Source organism: Hippichthys cyanospilos, chromosome 5 (assembly GCF_059441005.1).
Source record: "Hippichthys cyanospilos isolate Australia breed blue-spotted pipefish chromosome 5, RoL_Hcya_1.0, whole genome shotgun sequence".
NCBI lineage: Eukaryota > Metazoa > Chordata > Actinopteri > Syngnathiformes > Syngnathidae > Hippichthys > Hippichthys cyanospilos.
In genome coordinates this window covers 12226020-12249697 of record NC_142373.1, presented here as the reverse complement: position 1 = coordinate 12249697, position 23678 = coordinate 12226020, and the positions used below count along the sequence as shown (strand labels likewise).

General features: G+C 42.1%; 1 protein-coding gene and 1 long non-coding RNA gene across 3 annotated transcripts in view; one reads left to right on the top strand and one right to left on the bottom strand.

Annotated features, from left to right (window-relative positions):
• LOC148423560 (rho GTPase-activating protein 20-like) overlaps positions 1 to 23678 on the top strand; it is a 30345-nt gene that overhangs the window by 3840 nt on the left and 2827 nt on the right. Inside the window, exons 1-13 of one of the 2 annotated variants that reach the window (XM_088415806.1) lie at positions 7143 to 7450; positions 10667 to 10752; positions 13063 to 13239; positions 15010 to 15159; positions 15957 to 15998; positions 16616 to 16700; positions 16795 to 16872; positions 17175 to 17241; positions 17464 to 17649; positions 19497 to 19690; positions 19776 to 19937; positions 20080 to 20189; positions 20261 to 20450. In XM_088415806.1, coding sequence (XP_088271932.1) covers positions 7340 to 7450; positions 10667 to 10752; positions 13063 to 13239; positions 15010 to 15159; positions 15957 to 15998; positions 16616 to 16700; positions 16795 to 16872; positions 17175 to 17241; positions 17464 to 17649; positions 19497 to 19690; positions 19776 to 19937; positions 20080 to 20189; positions 20261 to 20450 — 1638 coding nt within the window. In that variant the 5' untranslated portion in view covers positions 7143 to 7339. Of the gene's footprint in view, positions 1 to 7142; positions 7451 to 10666; positions 10753 to 13062; positions 13240 to 15009; positions 15160 to 15956; positions 15999 to 16615; positions 16701 to 16794; positions 16873 to 17174; positions 17242 to 17463; positions 17650 to 19496; positions 19691 to 19775; positions 19938 to 20079; positions 20190 to 20260; positions 20451 to 23678 lie in introns of those variants that run through there. The other variant, XM_088415807.1, reaches the window with a different exon arrangement.
• The window catches only part of LOC148423559 (uncharacterized), a 25343-nt gene continuing 7561 nt past the window's right edge, over positions 5897 to 23678 (bottom strand). The window contains exons 2-3 of the long non-coding RNA XR_015865749.1: positions 7091 to 7248; positions 5897 to 6404 (exon numbers count right to left, since the gene is read on the bottom strand). This is a non-coding gene — a long non-coding RNA (uncharacterized LOC148423559). The remainder of the gene's footprint in view (positions 6405 to 7090; positions 7249 to 23678) is intronic.

Genomic DNA, 23678 nt, shown 5'->3' with positions numbered 1-23678 from the left:
TGGGATTCGAGAGTGAAAAAAGTCCAAGATCTTTAGAGGTCGAGACAGAGACAAGACGAAGACATTGGGACGTTGAGAAATCGGCAAGACCAAGACCTTTGAGAGTCGAGAGTGAAATAAGTCCAAGATCTTTAGAGGTCGAGACAGAGACAAGACCAAGACATTGGGAGGTTGAGAAATCGGCAAGACCAAGACCTTTGGGAGTCGAGAGTGAAATAAGTCCAAGATCTTTAGAGGTCGAAACGGAGACAAAACCGAGTAGGAACTGAGACGGGATCAAGGCGATAGAGATAAGACCAAGGCATTTGGATTTTGAAACTGCGACAAGACCAAGACTTTGGGAGTTCAAAAGGGACAAAACAAAGACTTTGGGAGGTCAAGACAGCGATGAGACCGAGAGGTCTGATAAATTTGTTCACAATCCCCAAACTGTTTTTGATCTTCACGGTCGTTACTTTTTCACTTATCTTAACCCTGTAGCCAATTTTTCGGAATCTCTCTTTGCTTTGGTTACTTGCTTTTGTCTCCTCCAATTGTGGTAAGCTGAAGAAACTCACGTTACTGTTGAGGTATACATCTTTACTCCTTGCACCCCAACAAATGCGATACAACGTTGTCCAGGTCAAAGGTTCATTCCAACCAGCTTGATGGGTGAGATACCTAATGCCCAACTCAAAAGGACATTTTTCCAATTCGCCCCTAAGCCTAGCAGTAACGATAAAATTCAAACCCCGACGTTGCTTTGAATCCACAATCTGATTCCCATTGGCTCTCCAGGTAACTCAAACCCCGACCCTAACATTTAACCCTCGGTTACCCTTCGGACTTTTGAAAGCGTTCATGTTTACGAAGGTCCCCTTTGATGACGCCACAGCACAAACTTACATTTTAGAGAAGATGCGTGATTTCATTTTGACTTCATTGACTAGAGACCTAAACTGGACTGGGACGCGTCCTGCTACTCAAGAGACCCCGGTATTTGTCCCCCATCTTCCCAACAAGCAAAAGTTTATCTGACCTATATTATCTGGGGCTTTCCCCCTGGGTGGGCTCAAGCTTGAGCTTTCACTTGAGCGACTTGTAGCAAGAGAACCCGTCAGACCTTCGGACGGGAGGCGGCGACCCGGCAGGTTGGGAAGTCTGGTCGTTAGGGTGGCGGCAGGAGGTATTAGGCCAGCTGTAAGAGGCGGGGGGGGGATTAAGTCCGGCTGACCCTGCAGAGTTGCAGGGGAGGTGGTGGATATGGACTTCACTTGGAGAAGAGCAAAGGCGGGGAAGCTGGAAGTTGAAAGGAGTAAAGGCTGTAAAGGAAGTGATGGAGCGCTTGACGAAATGGACCTTAGCACTTGCTGGCTACGGTCAACTTTTTGAGTGGTGGTGAGAAAAGTAGCGCCCCCTGCTGCCCCCTGAAGGCATTTATTGGAAGGTCATATCAAAAATTGTCCTTTCAGCATGGTATTTTGACTAATATTGTATTTGTGGAATATGAATGAAGCAGAAACCTCCACCTGCTTTTATTCTTCCCATGCGGCTGCCATTTTGTTTAGGACTGTAACTTGCTCCAGACTGAAAATGATACCACAAATTCCACTCCTTGTATTCTCGCTTCACGGAGGAAACGAGTAAAATGACTTAGTTCTAAACAGGACTGTTCTGCATATACCTTACAAGGGATAGATTATTGGTGATTTTCTATGAATTTTACAAACAATTATACATATATTACATTTACGTTACATATTACACTTGATTTACATATTTACTACAGCTGTTCCTTTATTATTGTGAAAAGTCGATAACGTGATCAGTGTCTCTACATAAGCTGTCAGCCCTTTGTATTACTCAGTACCAAATAAGTGGCTCTCGGTTTCAAAAAGGTTGGTGACCCCTGCCCCAGGCGTATTTTAGACAGCTTGTGTAACATCATTCTTTAACTTGTCTGCCAGAAAATCGCAACACTAATGACAACGCACATTCGTATAAATTTGAACAAAATAAAGCCATGCAAAGACGTCACAAAACTCTTTTTAGCAGTAAGTTGATTCATGTTCCAATTGATGTGCTCTTAATTTGAAAAGAAAGCGTACTGTTCCTGTCAAGGCATTAAATCATTAATTTAGATTTGTCATTACCTGTAGAATCCCTTCTAGAATGCCACACACCCCCTGAAGTGGCATCACATACCTGCTTGTACCCCCATTTGAGAATAACTGCGCTAAGCTATTTATAACAAGCCTGTTTGCCTTCGGTCGTTATCACGTCATACATGGTGGCGCTGTGGTTAGCGTATCTACCTCACAGTTTGACGTTGTGGGTTTGAAGCATCTCTGCGTACTCAGGCTTCCTCCCACATTCCCCAAACTTTTTTTTTAAGTTAAATGAAGAGTCATTTTCGCCATATGTGTGATTATGAGAGTAAACACCCACGTTTACCTCATGAACATGGCTGCTGACAAGGAACAGGCATTGTTGTTTGCCTCACCACCACGGCCACTGACATGAAACAGACATTTTTATGCCATCAATACCGTTGGACAGATTGATGCCATTTCTGGACCTTTGCAGGCCAACAATCACATTGCTGTGGGTCCTCCACTCTCCGAGCTGGTGTAGCTGTTGGAGCAGTCCTTCAAGGATTGCTTGTTTTGGCAGCTAAATGACATTTACGCTTCTTTAACGAAACAAATCACGGTAAAAATCAACATGTGCTGGCTGAAGCCGTTTTATGCTGTCACATCGCAGCCAAATATTTGCTGCATTAGCTCCATGGACAAAACATTAGGTACAGCTATTGTACTGGTTAGCTGGTTCTCTGACCTCGTGTTCCTGCCCGATGGGGTTTATGGTCTCACTTTATCATGACACATAGACACAACCACACACATACAATAATTAGAAAGGCGCAAACAGGAACAGAGAAAAACGCAGGCACGGAGACACCCAGAGAGAAAAAAATACGTACGCATGCATTTAGGCATACGTGCACACCGCATCAGGTATGCACACAAAGACACACTTAGCCAATCAGAAAGAGGATTGCTTCTTTTGAATTGTGCTTGCAGTACACAAAAGTGCCTACAGGGGCGCTGGCGGGAACACATTTTTCTAAAGTTAGACGGATGATGTTTTTCAGGGCGGATACCAATATTAATAGTCAAGGAAAGTAAAAAAAAATGACATTTTTTAAATGTCCTTAAGTGCATGTTTATTCAAAAAAAATTCTGGTTTGCACAATGTTTCTTTTTAAATGATTAAAAATAATAATAATAACTTCATGATAATATACAGCTGCAGGTTGGAAGACTGGTTAGGATGACCACTAGGATGTCCACCTCACCCTGTGGAGGTTGTGGGTTCAATTCCAGCTTTGGTCTTCCATGTGTGGTTTGTCTATGATGGCGTGAAAGTTATTGTTTCAGTCCAAACGTCCCCACGAGGCACAACGTCCTCACAGCGAAAGCGTTTTGTAAGGGATTGGTCCATACGAACCAGAAAGAACAAACGCATGCACAAAGTCAGCGTACGCAGAGACAGTTAAATGCACATACAGTTGCACAGACAGGCCACACGCATCCAGATGTGCGGCCGTTGCGCTGTTGTTCTCCTTACTTGGCTTTGCTTTCATTTGGCGTTATGACGGCGCACGTGATCCCACTCCGCCTCTGTCATGTTTTGCAAACACCTTTCAAAATAGCAACGCGAAAGCATGCGAGTGAGCCATCTCGCTATTAAATACGCACATAAGTCGGATTGTGATGACATCATCATCATTAGAACGCCCGAAGCGCCGACGTATAAACATCTGGCCGCTCAGCCCAACACGTGTTGTCTTTTTGCGTCGAAATATTAGGGACCCCCTCCCGCTCCCCGTGCCTCCAAGCCAAATCCCAAGATCAGCACGCAAAGCTTCCTCCATGCGACCTTTGAACCTTTTGTTTATTATTTGACTTGAATTCGGTGGGAACTACTCGAGACGTCCTAACCTTCCGTCGCCGTGCGGGTTTGAGCCGGTGGTCCCGGCCCCCCTCCCAAGGTGGAATGCGGGCTCGAGACCTCGTGGCTCCTGACCTCCCCGATGCGATACGAGGCCGACGCTGTGAAGGTGATGGCTGACTGACATGCGTGCGGAAGTCGAGCGACTAATGCACTTATCTGCTGTTGATTAGCTTTGGTGGCTCCACGTCTGGTTCCTCCAGCTGAGAGCCCCGTTGAGCTTTCAATTTGGGTTCTTAACGGACTTTTCTTTTCTATAATACCTTGCGTCGGTCCCCGGCTCGTCCAAACATAGTATTCTGATAAATATCACATTCCCGGAGTAAGGATTAAGTATACCATGCCGTCCGTTGAAGGCTGCCGTCTGAACATCATGCTGTCCTGTATTGTTGACTGAAATTGATGTCAAAGTGCCTTCGGGGGAGCACTGCAGTCTCGCAGATGTCACCGCTCGCATATTTTCTGGATTAGGTCATGTGATATACACTGACACCTAAGTTATCATTTGTGAACCCGTGATTTTAGAGTGCAATTTTCTGAGTTGTTCTGTACAATGACCTTTTTTTTTGTTTAATTTTGTGCAAAATAACTAAAAAAAAATTGCTTAAATTGACTCAAGATGCACAACTATCTGAAAGATACTTCTTTTCTGAATTTATGTATGGGTTTTACCTCACCTAACTTCTTCTTTTCTACATACTCTTCACGCATTTAAACCACAAAAGCAAGCTAAAATCATTGTTGGAGCCGTTTGGCCTGTTTTCTACAATCGCTGTGACATCACAACAATAACAACAGTAGTAGTAGTAGCAGTAAGAGCACATGGCAGCACGTCAGCAGCATGTCAACTCTCTGCAGGCACACCGCACTAATCTGATTAGGCAGGTCACAGGGTGTGTGTGTCTGTGTGTGTGTGTGTGTGCGTGTGTAAGAGGACAGTGGCCAGACTTAGACGTCTGCATCTCTGTCTTGTGTCTCCTCACTATCATGGCATGTCTGTCTGTCTGATTCACCCAAAAAAAGTCTGAAAAAAAAAAAACAGCTATTTTGTTCAGGCACTCAGGAAAGGCTCCTAAGTGGCAGTGAGAGTGATAGTGGTTTTGTTGGGATTCACGTTGTTTTATTTCAATGTGTGTCGGCTGGCTGTCCATCATACAACCTGATGGGGGGCATGGCTGGAATATTTAATATTATTTTAAATACTGAGTGAGCGCAGGCAAATCTGCTTAGCAACAAGTGGGAGCTTGTGTCACGCAGACAAAGGAAAACAGTCCTACTACGGTATTACCTGATTGAAACTACACTATTGTTTCCTACTATTGCTATTATCGATACAAACCCCTAATACTAATATTGCAACAGACTTTTTTCTTACAAGTAATACAAGTAATACAACTACGTTTCCTATCTACTGCAACAAAACTACGACTCACTTCTATCAATACTACGATCTTCTACCAATACCAAGTTTCAATATCGTACTGATATCTGGCCTTTTTTCAAGGTATCAATACTGGCAATGTCAGTTTTACAATCGTGAACTATAAATTACAAATGAAAAGAATAGAAAATTGCCAATAATTTCATTAAATTTAATGGAAAATGTTAGAATAGATTCGTCTTTCTTTTACGTTATCCGTCAGTCCTTTTGGCATCAATACCTGGTATTGATATTGATGTCTCTTCAAATTGTTGATTATTTGTAGGGGTGTGGTTTAAAAAAAAGTTGTCTCAAACATGCCTATATACGTTCTTCTCCCATTAAAACTGGATCATACTAGTACTTCTTCTACAACATAACCATATACACTAGTATGTGTACGGTGTACCAGTATGTGAAGGATGTACGTGGCGTCAGCAGATCTAATTTAACGTTTTTAATGATGTAACAGGAACAGTACATTTTTGCAGTACACGGTACAGTACACTTTTCAAATTAAGAGCAAATTAGTTGGAACATGAAGCAACATATTGTTAAATTGTGTAATAGTGACCCCTTTGCAAAATGTTATTTGCCTGGTTTTATTCAATCCATGTTATGTAGTTACTGAACCTTTTTTTTCATCCAAACAAAAATGCTTTGTTTAGGGGGTACCTGGAAAAAAAAAATCAAGTGGGTAATTCATTGCAAACAGGTTGAGAACCACTGGCCTAAAACAGCTACTACTACTACAAAGAGGGCCATATACTTAGCATAAGTTTTTTTCCTTACAATAGGCTGTAAAATTTGGGTCTGACATCACCTTACGGACAGGATACGGAAAAGAAAGGAGAAGTCTGGAAAGTTGTTTTTGTTGTCATCCTTTGGCCAGCAGAAACAGTGCAAAACAGCGCAGGCGGTCAACGCACGCTGCGTTTCCAACCACAACTCCGACACACCCTGGGCCCAGTCTGGCGCTCCGCTCTGGATCCTTCAGACAAACCAAAGCAGACCAGACTGCTGCAGTCCGGAATAACATCAGGAAACAGACAGCTCGCCTCTAAAAGTGTCTGCAGTGGTTCCAACTTTAGCTGGACTGTCATTTAACTGTACAACATCATGCAGGGAGCTGCTTCTAGTATTACAGCCGATAGCTGCTTTGCATTTTGGCTCATTAGCAAAAACTCACAGAGCATAGCCAAAGACTGGGACCATGTACAGTACTTTCACGCTGATACATGACATCACATTATTTAATGAACGCCAGTTTTCGGTCTGACAATGCTTTCAGATCGACTCCGGTACCTTCTTCTGTTAAGTAAGTCGTAGTGAAGTATTAAAAAGACAGGTTAAGTCTATCTATATATACTTAGTACTAGAATTCGTTCTGTTATTTGAATGTGATTTATTCAATACAGAATATATACGTGGAATATATACAATAAGTTATTTCATGAATTTAATGACGATGGCTTTTATATACCTCATTACTTTTAACTTGCTCTTTCCAGCGTTTTGTCTTTGAACGCTCAAGCTAACATTTTTTTGACAACTCACGTGTGCGCGCAATCGCTGACTTACCAAAATAAAAGAAAGATGATCAACCATAGCAATATTTCCCGATCTGCTAAGTTTATTAATATTATTTTGAAAACAAATCGGAAGTAGTTTCTTTACCGTCGTCCACATTGACGTTGGTGTCGCAAAAGTTGGTCCTCCTCTAGCCAAGCAGCACTCAGACCAAATTTGAGTCCGCTTGGAGTAAGCAGCTTTCCGGTGCGTCTCTCGGCGAACCCCCGCCGTCATGGATACTCCTCGGGCTAGCGTTCAACGGTCTGCCGGATAAAGAAAAAACACTTTATCGGACCACCGTGTCATGGGAATTCTGTTCGCCCGGTGCGCTCGGCACGGTGGACCAGCTTCTTGATGGAAAGCATGTCACCGCAGCAACAGCAGCAGCAGCAAGGCGCCGCCGTGGGCCGGAGCGACTCCGACTCAGTGGCCGGGAAGAGCGCGCCGCTCCCGGATAGTAAAAAGGTAGACAGCCGCTTCTCATCATGCTTCAGTCAACTTTTTCCCCTGCCACATTGTGCGTCCCCGGGTGCGTATTTTACGCACACGGACAATCAACGGGTGTCTATTTGCTCCAAATCTCCAAATGTAGTCTTTAGAAAAAAGTAGTAATTTAATATTGCATTTGGGGGAGGAATTAGCAGTTAATGACCAGTTACGCAGCATTTTGTATCGTGTGGCCAACGGTAAACATTTGAGTTCTATAGGGGAAAAATACTACATTTTTATGTCCTTGTCACATTTTTTGCTCAAATATGGTGTTTAACTGTAAAGTTTTACAATTCTATGGGGAACTACTACTTTCCTGTTGTAGTTGCATGGGATACAATATGTCTGGGACAAATGTAATACAATATAACAAAAATATATTTTAATTATGATCACTACGTATGATTATTATCAAGATTACTATAGTTGTGTTTTGATTTTTCTACACACTAGAAACTAGCATGATCCTCGTGATTATTAACCACGCAAACACACAGGGGGCACACACATAAGATTTATTAGTTAATTAATCATGCGGACAAATTGGCTACATTAATTTTTAAATGGCTTAATAATGATTGAAGATGTTCGTGCATGCACAGTGCAGTGATGTCAACAAATTTTGTTAAACAGCGTCGCGCGTGGCCTTTATTGGAACTGTAGTTTTAATTGAATCGATCCACTTCTGAGTTAGAATCCCAATACATTTGAATCGTTTAGTTATGTCCGTAAAATGTTTTTATGTAGCTCTGTTTTGACTTCAAAGACAATTGACGAAGACAAGTGATCAAATGTGCAAAAAAATCCAAAGAAAAAAAACAGGAGTCCCTTTGTTTCTTACAGAAATGAGGTCACTGTCAACAGTTTCCCTTACAAAAAACAAAGTTTTTTTTAAATATTGCTCTATTTTTTAATGCATTAATATTGTACTTACATATAACTTAATCATGTCCCTAATAACTTGGCAAAGTAACACATTGGAAATTAATTTGATGCATTTTTATAGGGATTTGTGTTTCAATAGTGTTTCAATAGTTTTGGCTCATTGGCGCAGTGGTTAGCATGTCCAGCTCTCAGAAGACCCTATTCCAGCTGGCCTTCTTGTGTGGGGTTTGCATGTTCTCCCTAAGTCCGCGTGGATTCTCTCCAGGTGCTCCGGCTTCCTACCACACTCCAAAAAAACATGCATGGCAGGTGTATTGGACACTCTAAATTGTCACGTCACATTAGGTGTGATTGGGTCTGTGAATGGTTGTTCGTCCCAGCGTGCCCTGAAATTGGCTGGCAGCCAGTTTAGGGTGTTCCCCGCCTACTGCCAGAAGTCAGTTGGGATAGGCACCAGCAAGCCTGTGACCCCTGTGAGGATTGGCGGCTATAAAAAAAAAAGGATGGTTATTGTTTAAAAGGGAAGTCAACCCAAACCTTCCTTAGTTCTAACATCAAAAAGAAAATTCGGGTTGACTTCTCCTCTTGTAGGCATTGTATAGATATTTTTTTGTGATAGTATGTCGAGTTGTTGCATACTTTTTATGGACTTCTTGCATTTTTGTGTCCAAATATTGCACTCCTGGGGCCTTGCATACCACAAACCAAATAGCGCCGCCATTTAGTGGGATATCGATGCTGAGTAAGCATGCGGTAATGTTTTTTGGCACGTTTAACATTGCATTTCACATTGGCGAAGGCATCTTAAATGTGTGGAGATGTTTCTTTTTTTTCTCCTCTTTTTCAGAATACAAGCATTTTGCTGTCATTAGTAAATTGTGCTCAGGGTCACGATTGTCGAATTTCGTCATTGCTAACTTTTATTTGCAATTTATTTCATCTGGAGCCTCTCAGGTCTGAATGATGGAGGGGTTGCATGTGAGCAAAGTGGTGACAGATACTTGAATTAATAATACAACTACAGGTACAGGAGCAGCTAAGATTTTGGAAATGCATTAAAATCTAAATTGTCTCAAATACATAAGAATTGAAAATATTCAGGCTATGAACTCTTGATGGTGCACAGCTGTGATTTGAAAGTCATAAAGCATCATGTTCAAAGATGATATCTGGACAAAAAAGGTGCCTACTTTGAAGATATAAAGCATTCTGTCTTGATAACAAATAACTCCATTAATATTTATGTATAATGTCAATGATTTAAGGATTAATCTACATTTTTTTTTTTTTTAATGATTTAAAAGAACACTTAGTGTTTCCAAACTTTAGTCTGATACGGCACTACATCACTCGTGCCTCATCGAATGCAAAAGCACAAAGAAAATGGCGAAATTTGATTGACACAAGCCAAGAGGTACTAATTTCGTAATGTACATGATTATTGTGACCGCTGCGAAGCCTAATATTCGGGTGACAAGAGGCAGCCAAAATATTTGAACCATCTCCCGGCGTGATGCAATGCAACAAGGCGATGTGCCAACTTTGGACTTGTTCCTCTTGTTATGTCAGACGTGCGCTGCCGCCGCATGTGGCCTGTCAACCATTTCAGAAATGTTACGGTTGCCTTCAGCATTCACGATCATGACAACACTTAAAAGGCAAAGGGCTTTTTTTTTTTTTTTCAGTTTTTCTTTTCAGAACAAATATAGTAAGAAGTGCCTTGATAAACAAGTTTACTTTGTTCCTTGACCACACTTTAAGCCAGTTCTTAAATGGCATCCACCCATTCGTGTTGGTACGTAAATATAATAAGTAATTCCTAGATGATGGTGTCCCCTGAGCAAAACATTGTATGCATTTATTTAAGTTTTATCCTAACATGCATTGTTATTCGTGATGCAATTTTCCGGCAGACAAGCCATTTTTGTTGGTACATGTTCTATCTTCTGGAGTTGCTGAAAAAATATAAAGAGAGATACCACTAATGGTATCACTCCAAACAAACTGGCTGGCGATTCAATATTTTTTATCCACAGACTACTTTTGCTCGCTACTTTCCATCTTTAGTCCTTGAAGCTCAATTCCTCTTTTTCCCTTCTCGGTTGCCGACACTTCTCTTTTCCTTCCAGCCTCCACACTTCCCCTCACAGTCTCTCTTCTGTTACGCGCACACACACACACACACCACACAAAAGAATGAATAAAAGTTGGCTTCCCGGTGGTATTTCCTGTTTGTGGCGTCAATGAGGCTGAACATAATAAAAAATGATCACATGTTTGTATGTTTTTCTTCATTTGTGTGTGTAGAAAATGAAGACGCTGGCTCAGAGAAGACAATCTGCTCCCTCATTGGTCATCAGCAAAGCACTGACCAGGTCCAGAAGCACATCCAGGTATATATACACACACTCACGCACACACACATGTAGGGGTGTACTAATTACGATACACACATTTTGCAGCAGTGCATGCAAATGCACGCAGGGCTGCAACCGGCGAGTGTTTTTAAAAATCAATGTTGATTTTGTCAATCAGAATTGATTTTACAAAACTGAGGAAAATGTACCAGCAAATTAACAAATTTTTCAATGAAAAAGTGGTATTGTCAAGTCAGCGAGCCAATTGTTTGGGCCATGTGTATGTCAGTCATATTGTTGTCATAGAGATTCATTCGATAAACCGATTAAGGGATTTAAATGACTTAATTTCATATTCAGTTTGAGGGACACTTTAGAACTATGTGCTTCCGTCTCTCAAAAATCACGAGAAATGCCGTCAAGACAGTTGCAAGCGTCGCGATTCTGGCAGCGCATTTCCAATGTGGGACTGTGAGGATTGGTTGTAAATACAGTAGATCCTGATAAGAATTTATTGTAGATTTCAATTTCAACAAAATTGCAGTGTCCTGGTTTTTAACGCATTCAATTCCAAAGATAATTTTTTACAATACTTTTAAGAGTGTTGACATGCAATTCCAAGTTTTATTGTTGGTATTAAAGGGTTGGAAAATAGTTGGTACTGAATTGAGTTAATTTTGAAAATCTGGTCATTCTTATGTGCTAACACTTGACACATGTTACGGTACAATCATGTCAGTTTTTGTTTTGTTTTATGATATTGACAAAATGTTCCGTGAGAGGCTTGAAAATTGAGCGAGCGCGGGGGTCATGTGACTCATTCGTAGCGCCGCAGGGGGTTGATTGACATGTTTATGAGATACGAGACTCTTGGTGGCACACGTGGCCAAAATCCCTTCCTCTTCCTGATAACCGGAGCCAAACGCACCGGGGGAAACTTTAATTAGCCGTGCTCGCGCCAACCCTGTTTTCATGCACTGCCAGCTTCCAGAGCAGGAGGAGGATGGACGGCGTGTGTGTGCGTGCGTGCGTGCGTGTTTGTGCTTGTGTGTAAACAACCTGCTCTCTCACACCGCAAGTCACGTGATCACTTAACGAGCCATTTGGGTTTGTCGTTATGCAAGCGGGCCTCACGCAGTCGTCCAATCACATGACCTCATATCGAAGGAAAGTACCGTGTGTGTGTGTGGACGTGCGTGTGTGTCGTTGTAACCTAGCAACTTGTTTTCCAAAAGGCAACATGACATTCTTAAAAGTGAAATTCAATAATGCAGTGAGGTCACTTCCTGACGGCCTGGCTTTCCCATCAGGAACCCCCTGAAACACAGACCCTGGATTTTGACATTACACACACCCTCCCCACATCTTCACGCACATGCACACACTCACGGACTCACTTCATCTCCATTTTAATAACGCCATCATGTGGGACATTTTGCCACCTCTTTTTTTAATGCCTGTAAATGAAAAAAACAGACAAGGTTTCTGCATTCTGACCTCATTCTGTGTGTGTGTCAGGCCAGACGGGGATGTGAGTCATGCGGGTGGGAAGACATGAGAAAGTGCAAGTGAGTGGTCACCTTCTTGTGGGTGCCTGTCAATCAGACAATCACTGTGGAGCTATGCTTTTCAATGTATTGAATTATTAGATTATTTTGCCGTCATTCTTGGCTCGTACAGATATACAAATATACAGGCTTCAGAAGCTGTATTATGAAAAACTTCAATTGGGGGGCTACCAATCCATGCTAGTGGTGATTAGTATGCTGTGTTGTGTATCTGTGTTCGCCAGCGCCATTAATCAACATCATCAACGTCACAATGCCGCCATTAGTGGCGCATCCATCACGCTCAAAAGGAGCTGGTCTTCTCGGCTGTCAATCTGGCATTCAGCGGGGCGGGACGCACGCTGAATACCGACCGCGTTGTCTGTTGCACTTTTCTTGCGTGACGGCAAGACGCCGCTTCAGGAAATACGGTATTTGTGGGCGGTTTCATTTATTCATTAAATTGAATAATTCAGGGGTGAAACGAGCCCTCGAGTAATTTGAGTGCCTTGATTTAAAAAATTATGAATACACATATATATACATACATACAAATATACATCCAGATATTTATATGCCGATGTGTTGGTGTGCGGCTTGAGGTGGGTCGGGCGTACATGTTCGTGCGAGGGTCCGGCGTGTTTTTGTAAACATGAAAGAGATGCAGATAAGATGACATGATTTGTCCAAACAGGAAAGGACGGAGCTTTTCAAGCGCTTCCTGACTCACCCATTTTTAAGCCAATCAGAGGAAAGCGGAGCGAAGACAAGATGCATGACGGGAGTCCTTTGGTTTCAGGGAGACCTGCCTGACTCCGGTGAGCCCGGAGTCCTGTGGTCTGGTCCAGAGCTTCCTGAACGAGAGCCCGGGCCGAGCGTTCCTGGGTTACATTCAAGTCCAGATGAAGACGGGCCTGCAGATCCAGGACAGGCATCTCTTCCTTTTCAATGACACGCTCATCGTCACCAAGACCAAGTCAGTCCTCACTACTGCCTGACATCTCAACACCCAATGTCCTTAGAGTATCTACCCCCTCACATCGACCTTTTAACGTAACTCATCTCACCTTTTCTGGATTCCTTTACTACGTACCTCCACTTACCTTCAAAAAACCCTATACTCTTCCTTCTTCCTACATGTTCACCGCAAACTCGCATAACCTCTTTATTTCCCACTTTACCTCTCTGACATTCCATTATCTATACTCACTCATCAACTATGTGGTTTTTACAGGTTTTCTGCAGGTATCAACAGAACTAATTCAACATTTTTCAATGCCGTGACAGTAACAGCACATTTTCTTTCAACTAGAGAGTAAATCAATTGAAACATGAATCAACCTATTATTAAATAGTGTTATAGTGACTTGGTTACAATATTTTTTTTAAGTTTTATACGGATTCACATTGTCATCAGTGACGCAATTCTTTAGCGGACGAGTCCGAAATACAACAGTTGATATTACGCAATCAATGTTCTGAAGTTGCTGGATAAAATAGACTAAGGCCCGAGCCATGTGAATTTTTGTAGGCTGGTCAATTGTTGACATCAAAAAATACCGATTAATCTGTCGATTTATTTTAAAAATGATAATGAATAAATGCATTCGCATCGGCGGCAATTATCTGCAGATTTTCACTATACATCATTGAAAAAAAGTTGCCAACCACCGTTCTAACCCATTTACTTTCTCCCTTGCCACTTTCCCCTTCCAGCCTCCCTCCCTCTTTTTGGCCATTACCTTGTCTTTTCCCTTTTCCTCCCTCTTGAACTCTTCTAACCTCCTCAACTCTTCGCTATGCCTCCCTCTGCTAAACGTGTAATTATTTTCCGGCCAATTAAATCCATATGAAGCCCGGCGGGGATCAAAGCCCAGCGCGAGGGCTCCCCACCCAGAGCAGTGCACCAAAATAGAAACTTAAAGAGCACGTCCGTATTTAACGCACGCACACACGCGCGCGCGCACGCACACAGTGTGTAGACACAGCAGGACCTTTGTGGTGGGTTCCAGTCCAAGCTGACCCCTCGGCTATAATTGTCTTTATTACACGGTGGCTGAACTGAACGCGGGCCAACTGGGAGGAATGTTTGACAAAATGGCTGCCACGCATTGACGTGCATGGGCCCCATTTGGAAGGTCGTCCTCTGTAATCGTGGCGACGGCTAAAATGTGCTTTTGGGTGAGCACGCCTGTTGGCGAATATTGCGCAATCATTCATTAGTGTTGAGCTGTTTTAAGGCTCAGTTTTAGTTCTTTAAGACCACCTGTTTTGTCTAACGTACATTTTGCAGACATTTACCCTGTCTACAAATCTGTGAAGCACACAAAAGTTTTTTTTTTTTTCCCATAATTGGGATTTTTTTTTTTTTTAAACCAAACGGGATCCACATAGGTACCTTGAGGAACCCCTCAAAAGTTAACCCCTCAAAATTATTTACATTATGCATACCTTTCTGAGCTCTTAGTACACCATATTGTCATAAAAGTAAATCATAGTTTAGTTTCTTGAAAAATAACAATTACTAACAATAACTAATTAATAACAATGACAATTACTTCAGATTTGAAGTATAATGAATTAGGTCTCTGTATTGGCAGATCTTCAAAATCAGGTGACTTATTTTTAGCCTTAGATTCAAAGCCAGTTGTAAAGAAAACGTGATCGGGATATCCCTTCTATATAGTATAAAAATTATTGGGAGATTTTTTTTTTCCATTATTACAGATATCACTATTTCCTGTAGGTCCCCATCTCACTTCAAGGTGAAGGCTCGAGTGCGCACTTGCGAGATGTGGACAGCAAGCTGCGTGGAGGAGGTGTGTGAAGGCAGCACCAGCCCGGAGAGAAGCTTCGTTCTGGGATGGCCCACCTGCAACAGCGTGGCCACCTTCAGGTACACACCCCATCGTGGTTTATTTGAACTCTTGTGCGGTATTTGGTCCAATCATTTTGACTTTTACATCTAAGGCATTTCACATCAAGCGGAAAGCATGGAAGCAGGGAGCTGAAATTTCACCCAGACGGTGATAACGTCAAAGTTCAACATGGCACGGCCACTTTATCACACTATCAGATGTGCCATCCTTTGGCTAAAATACTAAGAGTATTATTTGGAAGAAAATGACCAAAAATGGTCAAAATACTGCACACGGGTTCATTATGAATGGCGGAGACTGTTTACTCTTAAAAAAATCAGTCCATATGTTATGAGCGGCTGGCGACGCAAGGAACCCCGCCGTAAACATACATTGCGTGCCGAGGACTATTTGGCTTCGTGAATCGTTTCCAGTGGTATTTATTTCTGTTGCGCAAGGTGGCTGTAAAGTACATTACATAGCTTGAATATGGAAACCTCAAAATATATATCAAGACGGTACACAGACCCTCAAGGCCCTGAAGGGCGGCGCACCATTCCTTACGCTCCTCCGCAAAACCGCAGCGTGACATGCTAACATCACACAGGCTGCAGAGTGCGCGTTTACACCATTTACACCCTCCGGCCTCATCACAGGCAGCCGTGATGTGACGTAACATTCTCGCATTCCCCCTCAGTGGGAATCCGCTGGTAGTTTCAGCGCCGCGGAACGGCGCGTTGCGTAAGCCGACCGCGTCTTTTTTGCAGATGATGACTCTCCTCGTCAATTTTGATGTCAACATAATCTGTGCGATCTTTCCGCCTTTCCTCCGCAGCTCCGAGGAGCAGAAGGAGAAGTGGCTGGCGCTCATCAAAAGGTAAAGGAGATCTTTGTATTCGGTTGGAAAACGCAAATGTAGAAATCGGGTGATTAATTACAATAAACGATAGTGAGAACAACGGGCTACGTTTTTGTTCATATAATGATTCAAAAAATTATGTGAGTTGCAGATAATATTTGGTTGTTTGACAGTACTTTGTTCTTTAATATTGTTGAACTTTACAATAGACGATCAGCAAAAACGGCCTTTTTTTGTCATTGTAGTTTTTTTTTCACTTAAATTTTTCTCATTTTTGCTTTTGTTTTGTGTTTTTATTTAGGAATTTTGATTTGTTTTTTAAACTTGTTTTTAATCTTTTTTATTTTGTAGTAGTTTACTTTTACTTATTTGTTCATTTATTCATAATTATTGAGTGTTTATTTAAATTTTTTATTTGTATTTTATATTCAATTTTAATGTATTAATTAATATATATGTAATATACATTTATTTGTTATTTTTTGATTTGATTCAGAAATCGTTTTATTTTGTCATGTTATCATTTGTATTTGTTCTTGACATTCAGTACTTGTACTTGTTATTTTAACGAGTTTTTTTCCCCACACTGATTTAATCATTTATCAATGGAATTTTTATTCTGTCAACTTTTTCAGTCGAATCAACGAGGGAAAAGAGAAGGACGACCCCAAGACGGTCCCACTTAAAATATTTGCCAAGGATATTGGAAACTGCGCTTATGTAAGATACTTCTTATGATTAAAATAATTTTGATGAGTAATTCTGTGGTTATATAAAAGAAGAGCATTTTTGTGTTTGTGTTTTGTATGTTTAGGCCAAGACGCTGGCGGTCAACAACACGGACAACGCCAACGACGTCATCAACATGGCACTCATGCAATTTGGGATAACCGTGAGTTCTGCTTTTAAGCCCTGACTCGAAACCGTAACCCGGGTTTGAAACACAATTCTATGAAACCACAACCCAGTATGAAGACCGTAATTTGAAAACCTAACATTATCTTGAGACCCTACCTTGAAACCTTAACCCTGTCTTGAGACCCTGATTTGAAACCCCAACTCACTCCTAAGACCCAAACGCAAACCCTTTCTTAAAACCAAAAAATGTGCCTGAATTCCTGCCCCTTGTTTGAAACCCCTACTCTTGAACCCTTGAAACCGTAACCCTGCTTTTTGTTGTTGTTCTTTCTCTAGGGTCACGTAAAGGATCACCGCTTGTGGGTGAGCTCCATTAAGGACGAGCCTCCGTACCCTCTGATTGGTGAGGACCAGCTCTGACTAAACGCCTTACGTTCAATTGAAGCTCATTTTGAAGACTTTTATGTCCTTGCATCAACTTGCACATCTGGGAGTTCAGAGCGTCCCTTTTGTTTTACGACATTTCTGGGACATTTGCTTAAAGCTTTGTTGTGGGTTTCCAAATCAACCCCGCTGTAGTCATCAGGGGGTGCGGTATTGATTTTGCAAATCCTTCGCCGCCCAGGCCACGAGTTCCCGTTCAGCATCAAGATGAGCCACGTTCGAGACCGCAGAAGTGTTTCTCGAGATCCGAGCGGTCCCCCTGACTGTCCCGAAGTCCAGCTACTGGACCGATGTCTGCCTCCGGACACCCAGTGCCACTTCATTCTCAGACCCAGCAAAGTCACGCACAGCACGGACGCCCTCGTAGGTGAGCAACGAAAACCGTGGCATTGTTATTGTTGTTATTGTTGAGATGCTGCCTTGAGATAAAAAGTCGCAATTTGTTCCGTTACTAAGTAACTCAGAACACTTCAATCTCTCAGCTCGGCATTCACCATTGCAAGATACTTGATGCAATGAGACATTTTTATACGTCTTTACAGAATCCAGACATTCACGGTACCTATTTATGTTTTTTTTTGTTTGTTTTTTTTTTAGGTAAAGAAGACTCTGAAAAGAGTTGGTACTAATGAATTGAAAAGAAAAATGGCACGCTTAAAATGTACTTGTAAAAACGGGAGTAATTACATGAATGTAAAGATGATAAGTTTTTCTCACTTTTTTTTTTTGCTTCATTCAATACACATCTTGCTTTGTTCAGAGAACAAAAACAAGCTTGTGAACTTTTTGGAGAAGACATGCTGAGATATCGCAGCCTCCTTTGCGGGGGAATCTCGAGTGATGTGTGTGCCATGTTGCCTCACTGCTGGAATGTTTCTCCCCTTGACTTCAATCCCCCCAAAAAAGTTACTGACAAAGAATGTGGGAAAAGGAAGATGGAAACGTGAGCAGAGATAATACGCTCGAAGGTCAGCAGGCAGGAGAGAAAAAGCAACAGCCGGCGGCGGGTAAACGATAGGACAGGAAACAGGATGGGACGCGGGAAAGACAAACAAGATGGACGCTGACGGCAGGGAAACACGCACAAAAAAAATACATTAAAAAAAGTGAGGAAGGCTCGACAGGAGAATAACAACACCTCATGTATTGTTCACGCTTCAAAGCAGGCTTCAAGTCTGTATTGTGATTTCAAATTAGTTTCAAAAAAAGGATTGGATTTAGGGTTTGAAGTTTGGTACGATTTCATGTAAGAGTTCCGGGATCGACTAAGGGTTGTCAACAACATTTAGGGGTTTAAAGTATGGCTTGAGGCACAGGTGTCAAACTCAAGGCCCGAGGGCAAGATTGACCTACCGCATCATTTTTGTGGAAGTAATGCGAAAAAGTGTGCGAAATACTGATTGGACTTCCAAGTTTCTGGCTGAAAAACCAAACTTGCAAGTTGCCCTAAACTTTTAAAAAATTCCGAGGGAAAAAAAAAAATTGTTTGCAATCTCTCTGAACAGTCATTACAGCCTTCTGCCAGAAACTATAACTACAACGTGGCCCATGATAAAAATGAGTTTCACACCCCTGTTAAGGGTGAGCATCTTGAATTGGGTTTTCACTTCTGGGGGCTTCAAATTCCAGTTACCTTGATTAGGGTTTCTAACAAGAAGGTCAAAGAAGACATTTATTCCATTTCAAACCTGGGACAGAAAGGGTTAAATGGGGTTTTAGCCCAAGATAGAGTTGCAAACAAGAAGTGGGATTCCAAATGAAGGTTTTGGGATACTCCCGAGTTCGTCCTTCAGCTAATGTCTTACACGTGGCTACAAAACATTCCAAAGAGTTCTCAGAATGTTGAAATCAGAAAGTGGGGATGTGTCATACATGTTGGTTGTGCGGTTACTCAACTAAAACCACGGAACATGCGCACACTCGCTTAACCACACAAAACACACACAGGTGGACGTTGTGGATGTGAACAAGGACCACACTGTCAAAACACACACACGCACTTCTATGCAAAAGGCCTTACATAAAAGTAAGCCATGAGTCATCAATGGCTCTCTGTCAACGATACACCGCTTCTTTCAATGGCTGTGCTAAACTATGCGAAGATATGCTATGCTACATACTAGCACACAAACACTATTCATCTTTATCATACGCTAGCTTTGGGTTAGTTATATATTGAGCTTGTCCTTACATCAACTCTATTCTTCTGTCCAGACGTTGCCCAGCCCAAGTCGTTTAAACGGAAGCGCTCTTTGATCAACTGGCCCTTCTGGAGGGGCTCCAGCAGCCAGCTGGACGCCGCACCCCCACTCACCCCAACCTCGCCCTGCCCTGCCCCGGGGAACCTCTTTGGCCGGCCGCTCGCCTCAGTCTGCTCGGCGGACAGTGGCCTGCCCAAACCTGTTATGGTAAGCGCAGTGCGGTCAACAAAATGGAAATGCTTACAGTTAACGTGCCGCATGCTAATAATAGTCAACAATTGGCTTGGTTCAGGACATGCTAGTGTTCCTGTACGTGGAGGGTCCGTACACCCGTGGCGTGTTCCGGCGCTCTGCGGGTGCCAAGGCCTGCCGGGAGCTGCGAGAGCGACTGGACACCGGGACGGACGGCGAAATTGAGCGCCAGTCCGTGTTTGTCGTTGCTGCCGTCCTCAAGGTAGATGCACATGTACTAACTTTATTTTGATCATATAAATGATTCCTATTGAGTGTCTGTAGCTAACCACTTAAAAATATAGAAATTATCCACAACAATCACACTAGACAAGCAGAAATATGTTTTGTTTCTTTAAATGCAGGACTTCCTTCGCAACATCCCGGGCAGCCTGCTTTGCTCAGACCTTTACGACCAATGGACGGCGGCCATGGAGAATGAGAAGAATAGTGACGTTACTGTCGAGATCCACAGGTAGCAATGTTAGCCACAAGCTAGTCTGGTTCCCGCTTTGCCCGAAATTATATTTAGCGTACGTTTTGTAGATTGCTGCGCCTCCTGCCTGTTGAGAATTTTCTGCTGCTGCGCCACGTGGCCGCCGTGCTGTACCGCATTCAAAGCTTCGCCCATGACAACCAGATGAATGCCTTCAATCTGTCCGTCTGCATTGCTCCCAGTATGCTGTGGGCCTCCACACCTGGGACCCCCGAGATGGAGGGGGAGGGCGCCAAGAAGGTGAGTGAAGCAGCTTGCTTAGCATTCAAGCAGGCTAAATGCTTAGCATGCATTGACTGTGACACAAATAGAGATCCACTACTCTTGGCATTTGTTATTAGCTCATTGCAATTAGCCTGGCATGCTGACATTATCATCAACAGCGACTTTAGAAAATGAATGGATGAATCCACACAGGCTTAGCAACAACACAGCAGCCTTATTCTTTTATGAGGTCATCAAGCTTTCAAACTGGTTGGCACTAAAGGCGAAAAAAAGCCCAACTTGCACAGAAATAAAACGAACCCCATGAAAATAACAATTGCACTTTTTATTCTAACACCTATTCTATTTATTGTTCATATTTAAATGATTTAATATCTACCAATGAGAGCACCGCTCTCAATTTCCTTGTATACCAGGTATATAATGACAAGAAAGGCATTTAAGAAGGATAACCGCTAACACCAGCCAACATTACATCATCCCAATGCGCATAGCATGCTAACATTCTCACATCATCATCCATCGGAATCTTTAATTGGTGTCAGGTGTTAGCTATTACACTTGATGCCAAAAGCTAAGATAACATTTAACTTTATTTCATCGCCTGGTATGTTAAAATGCTCCAAACACAAGGGTTCAAATTTGATCAAGCAAAGCAACTTAAATTTGTTCATAAGGCTAATTTGATAACATTTGGGGATGCTAAAACCTAATGCTAAACTACATTGCTTCTTATAGCACTTGCTGAGGCGCAAGCCTTAGCGCTGAAAGTCAACAAGTCTCTTACTACACTATGTTATTATTATGGAATTACATTAGTTTGCTTTTCCACAGTATTTGTGCATGTGTGGACAGCTATCCAAGACGCAGGAAAAAAAGTGGCACGTCAGCAAAAAATAACCTCAGCAGCCACAAATATCTCTTTGGCAAACACTCTGCTTTCGACATTTCCCCTCACGGAGTCCGAGTCATTAGCCAAGTCTGACTGAGGCGCACCTCCACTCAGTCCCGGCTCGTCTCAAACTTGGACGGGAGTCTTGTGACCAGTCTGTTGTCTACAATTAGATTTCAACAACTTCAAATGCCAACAGAATTGGCTCATAAGAAAAAAGGATCAAGTAAAAACGCTGTGTTGTTGCCACGATTGATTGCATTTGATGTAGTGTATGTTGGCAACACTAAAATATGATCCCATCAATACAAAAAAGGCAGTTAATGTCCCAAAAATTGGACATTAAGGCGTTACTGACAAAGGGACAAAATTGGAATCGGAAACAATGGCACGTTGGACACAATAGAGACCCAATTAAAACAAAATTGGGACATTACAAAGGACATTACTGGATTCAATCCAACATTATAGGGGACAAAATGGAATAGATTATGGGACTGTTAGCATTGAACATTAATGTTGGCATGCCAGGGGGATATCGGATGAACCAATACTCAAGTGTGGGTCTGTGGTTGTTCTTGAGTAGTCTATTTTGAAGTTCATTTGTTGGTAAATTGCAACAAATGCTGCATATCGCAGCTGTTTTAAAAGACTCAAAATGATTTGTTATGATCACATAGGAAGATGTTTTAGCCTCATCTTTTTTTATAACGACAATAAAGACAGAAAAAGAGGGGCATAAGAGGATGCCATGGTGATAATAGACACTGCTAGCATATTGGAGCCACATTTGCAAAGAACACAGTGGACGTCATCCAAAACCACAATTGGGAATGTGGATTCCTGGATCTCGCTTCTAATTCGAAACCAGGCGACAGTCTTTTTTTTTTGTGTGTGTGTGTGTCTTTGTAAAAAGCGGACAAAGAAAGTGACATCAGAGAGCAGGCTGGCTGTTTACGCGCAGCGGCAAACAGCATCCAGACGCACTAAGCCGCAACATCTGGACCCAAACAAACAAAAAAGGGCCTTGCGTTTCCATGGCGTCAGTGAGGCTAACTTACTCGTGTAAACACACGCAAGCCTCTTCCTCTCTATTTTTACTTGGAGGACATTTTACTGACTTGCTTTTAAATTATATAGCTTTTTAAATTATAGTTATGCTTCACTCAAGTGGGCCGTCATTTATTACTCATTATAATACCTGAAGGAGGAATGCAACTCGCAGTGAAAAAGCCGAAAGTGGCTGTGAGAGTTAAAGCGTTAACTTTGGAGAATAATTGAAATCTTAAAGCATTCCAAAAAAATGAACAGAGTTAACTTTGTTCTGTCTTCTTCCCGTGCAGCAGCTGCACTTTGCAATCGGGAGAGTCATCAGCACAAAGTCAGACAAAGATGGACATTTACATAACAGCGGTTTTATGAGTCCCGGATGACCACCAGAGTGGCTTGTCACCCGGAATAGTCGTCTCTGCATCGTTCGCGCGAGTAGTTTCTGAGGGACAGACTTTAGCCTTTTATGCGGGAGGGACACACCTTGAATATGTCCCCATGGTCAAATTATTGAAGTATTTTATGGGAAACCAACATTCTTGTCCAACTGTTTAACTGACTGTAGTAGAGTCACATGATTGGACATGATTTGGATTTGCTTAGATAATGACTCACACAGTGTATGTGAGAGCATTATGGTGTGGTGAGTGTTAAATTTTGAGGGTAACATGAATGTGTTCCATTTCGGGCCGTAACAACAAATGGTGGAAAAATTGAAACTGTGAATATTTCCCAGATGCACTAACTACTACAAATTTTGTCACATTTATGGCAACAAAGTTTTTTGTATGAATAAAAACATGTAAACCAGTCAAAAATGAAGAAAAATACTCATTTTGGCCCAGATTTTCTGCCAAAATGAGGGTAACACAAGTGTATTCCATTTCAGGCCTTAAAAACAAATGGTGGAAAAATTGAAACAATGTGTATACTTCCCAGATGCACTAACTACTACAAATTTCGTCACATTTATGGCAACAAAGTATTTGATATAAATAAAAACCAGTCAAAAATGAAGAAAAATTCCCATTTTGGCCCAGATTTTCTGCCAAAATGAGGAGGTAGGATTGGAGTGTCATGTTTACGCTGTCCAGTTGGAATGCATGTGTGGGCGGCGAAAAGGTGGAAATTGTCAGAATGAAAATATGCAAGGAAACGTTTGGACAGCTGTGCCGATATCGAAGGGGGGAAAAAAAAAGTTATTTAGGTCAGGGATTCATCCAATAAACAAGCCTCATGTGAGCAAACACTCAACTAGTGTTGTGTGTTGTCTGATGACTAATACTAATGTGTCGAGGAAA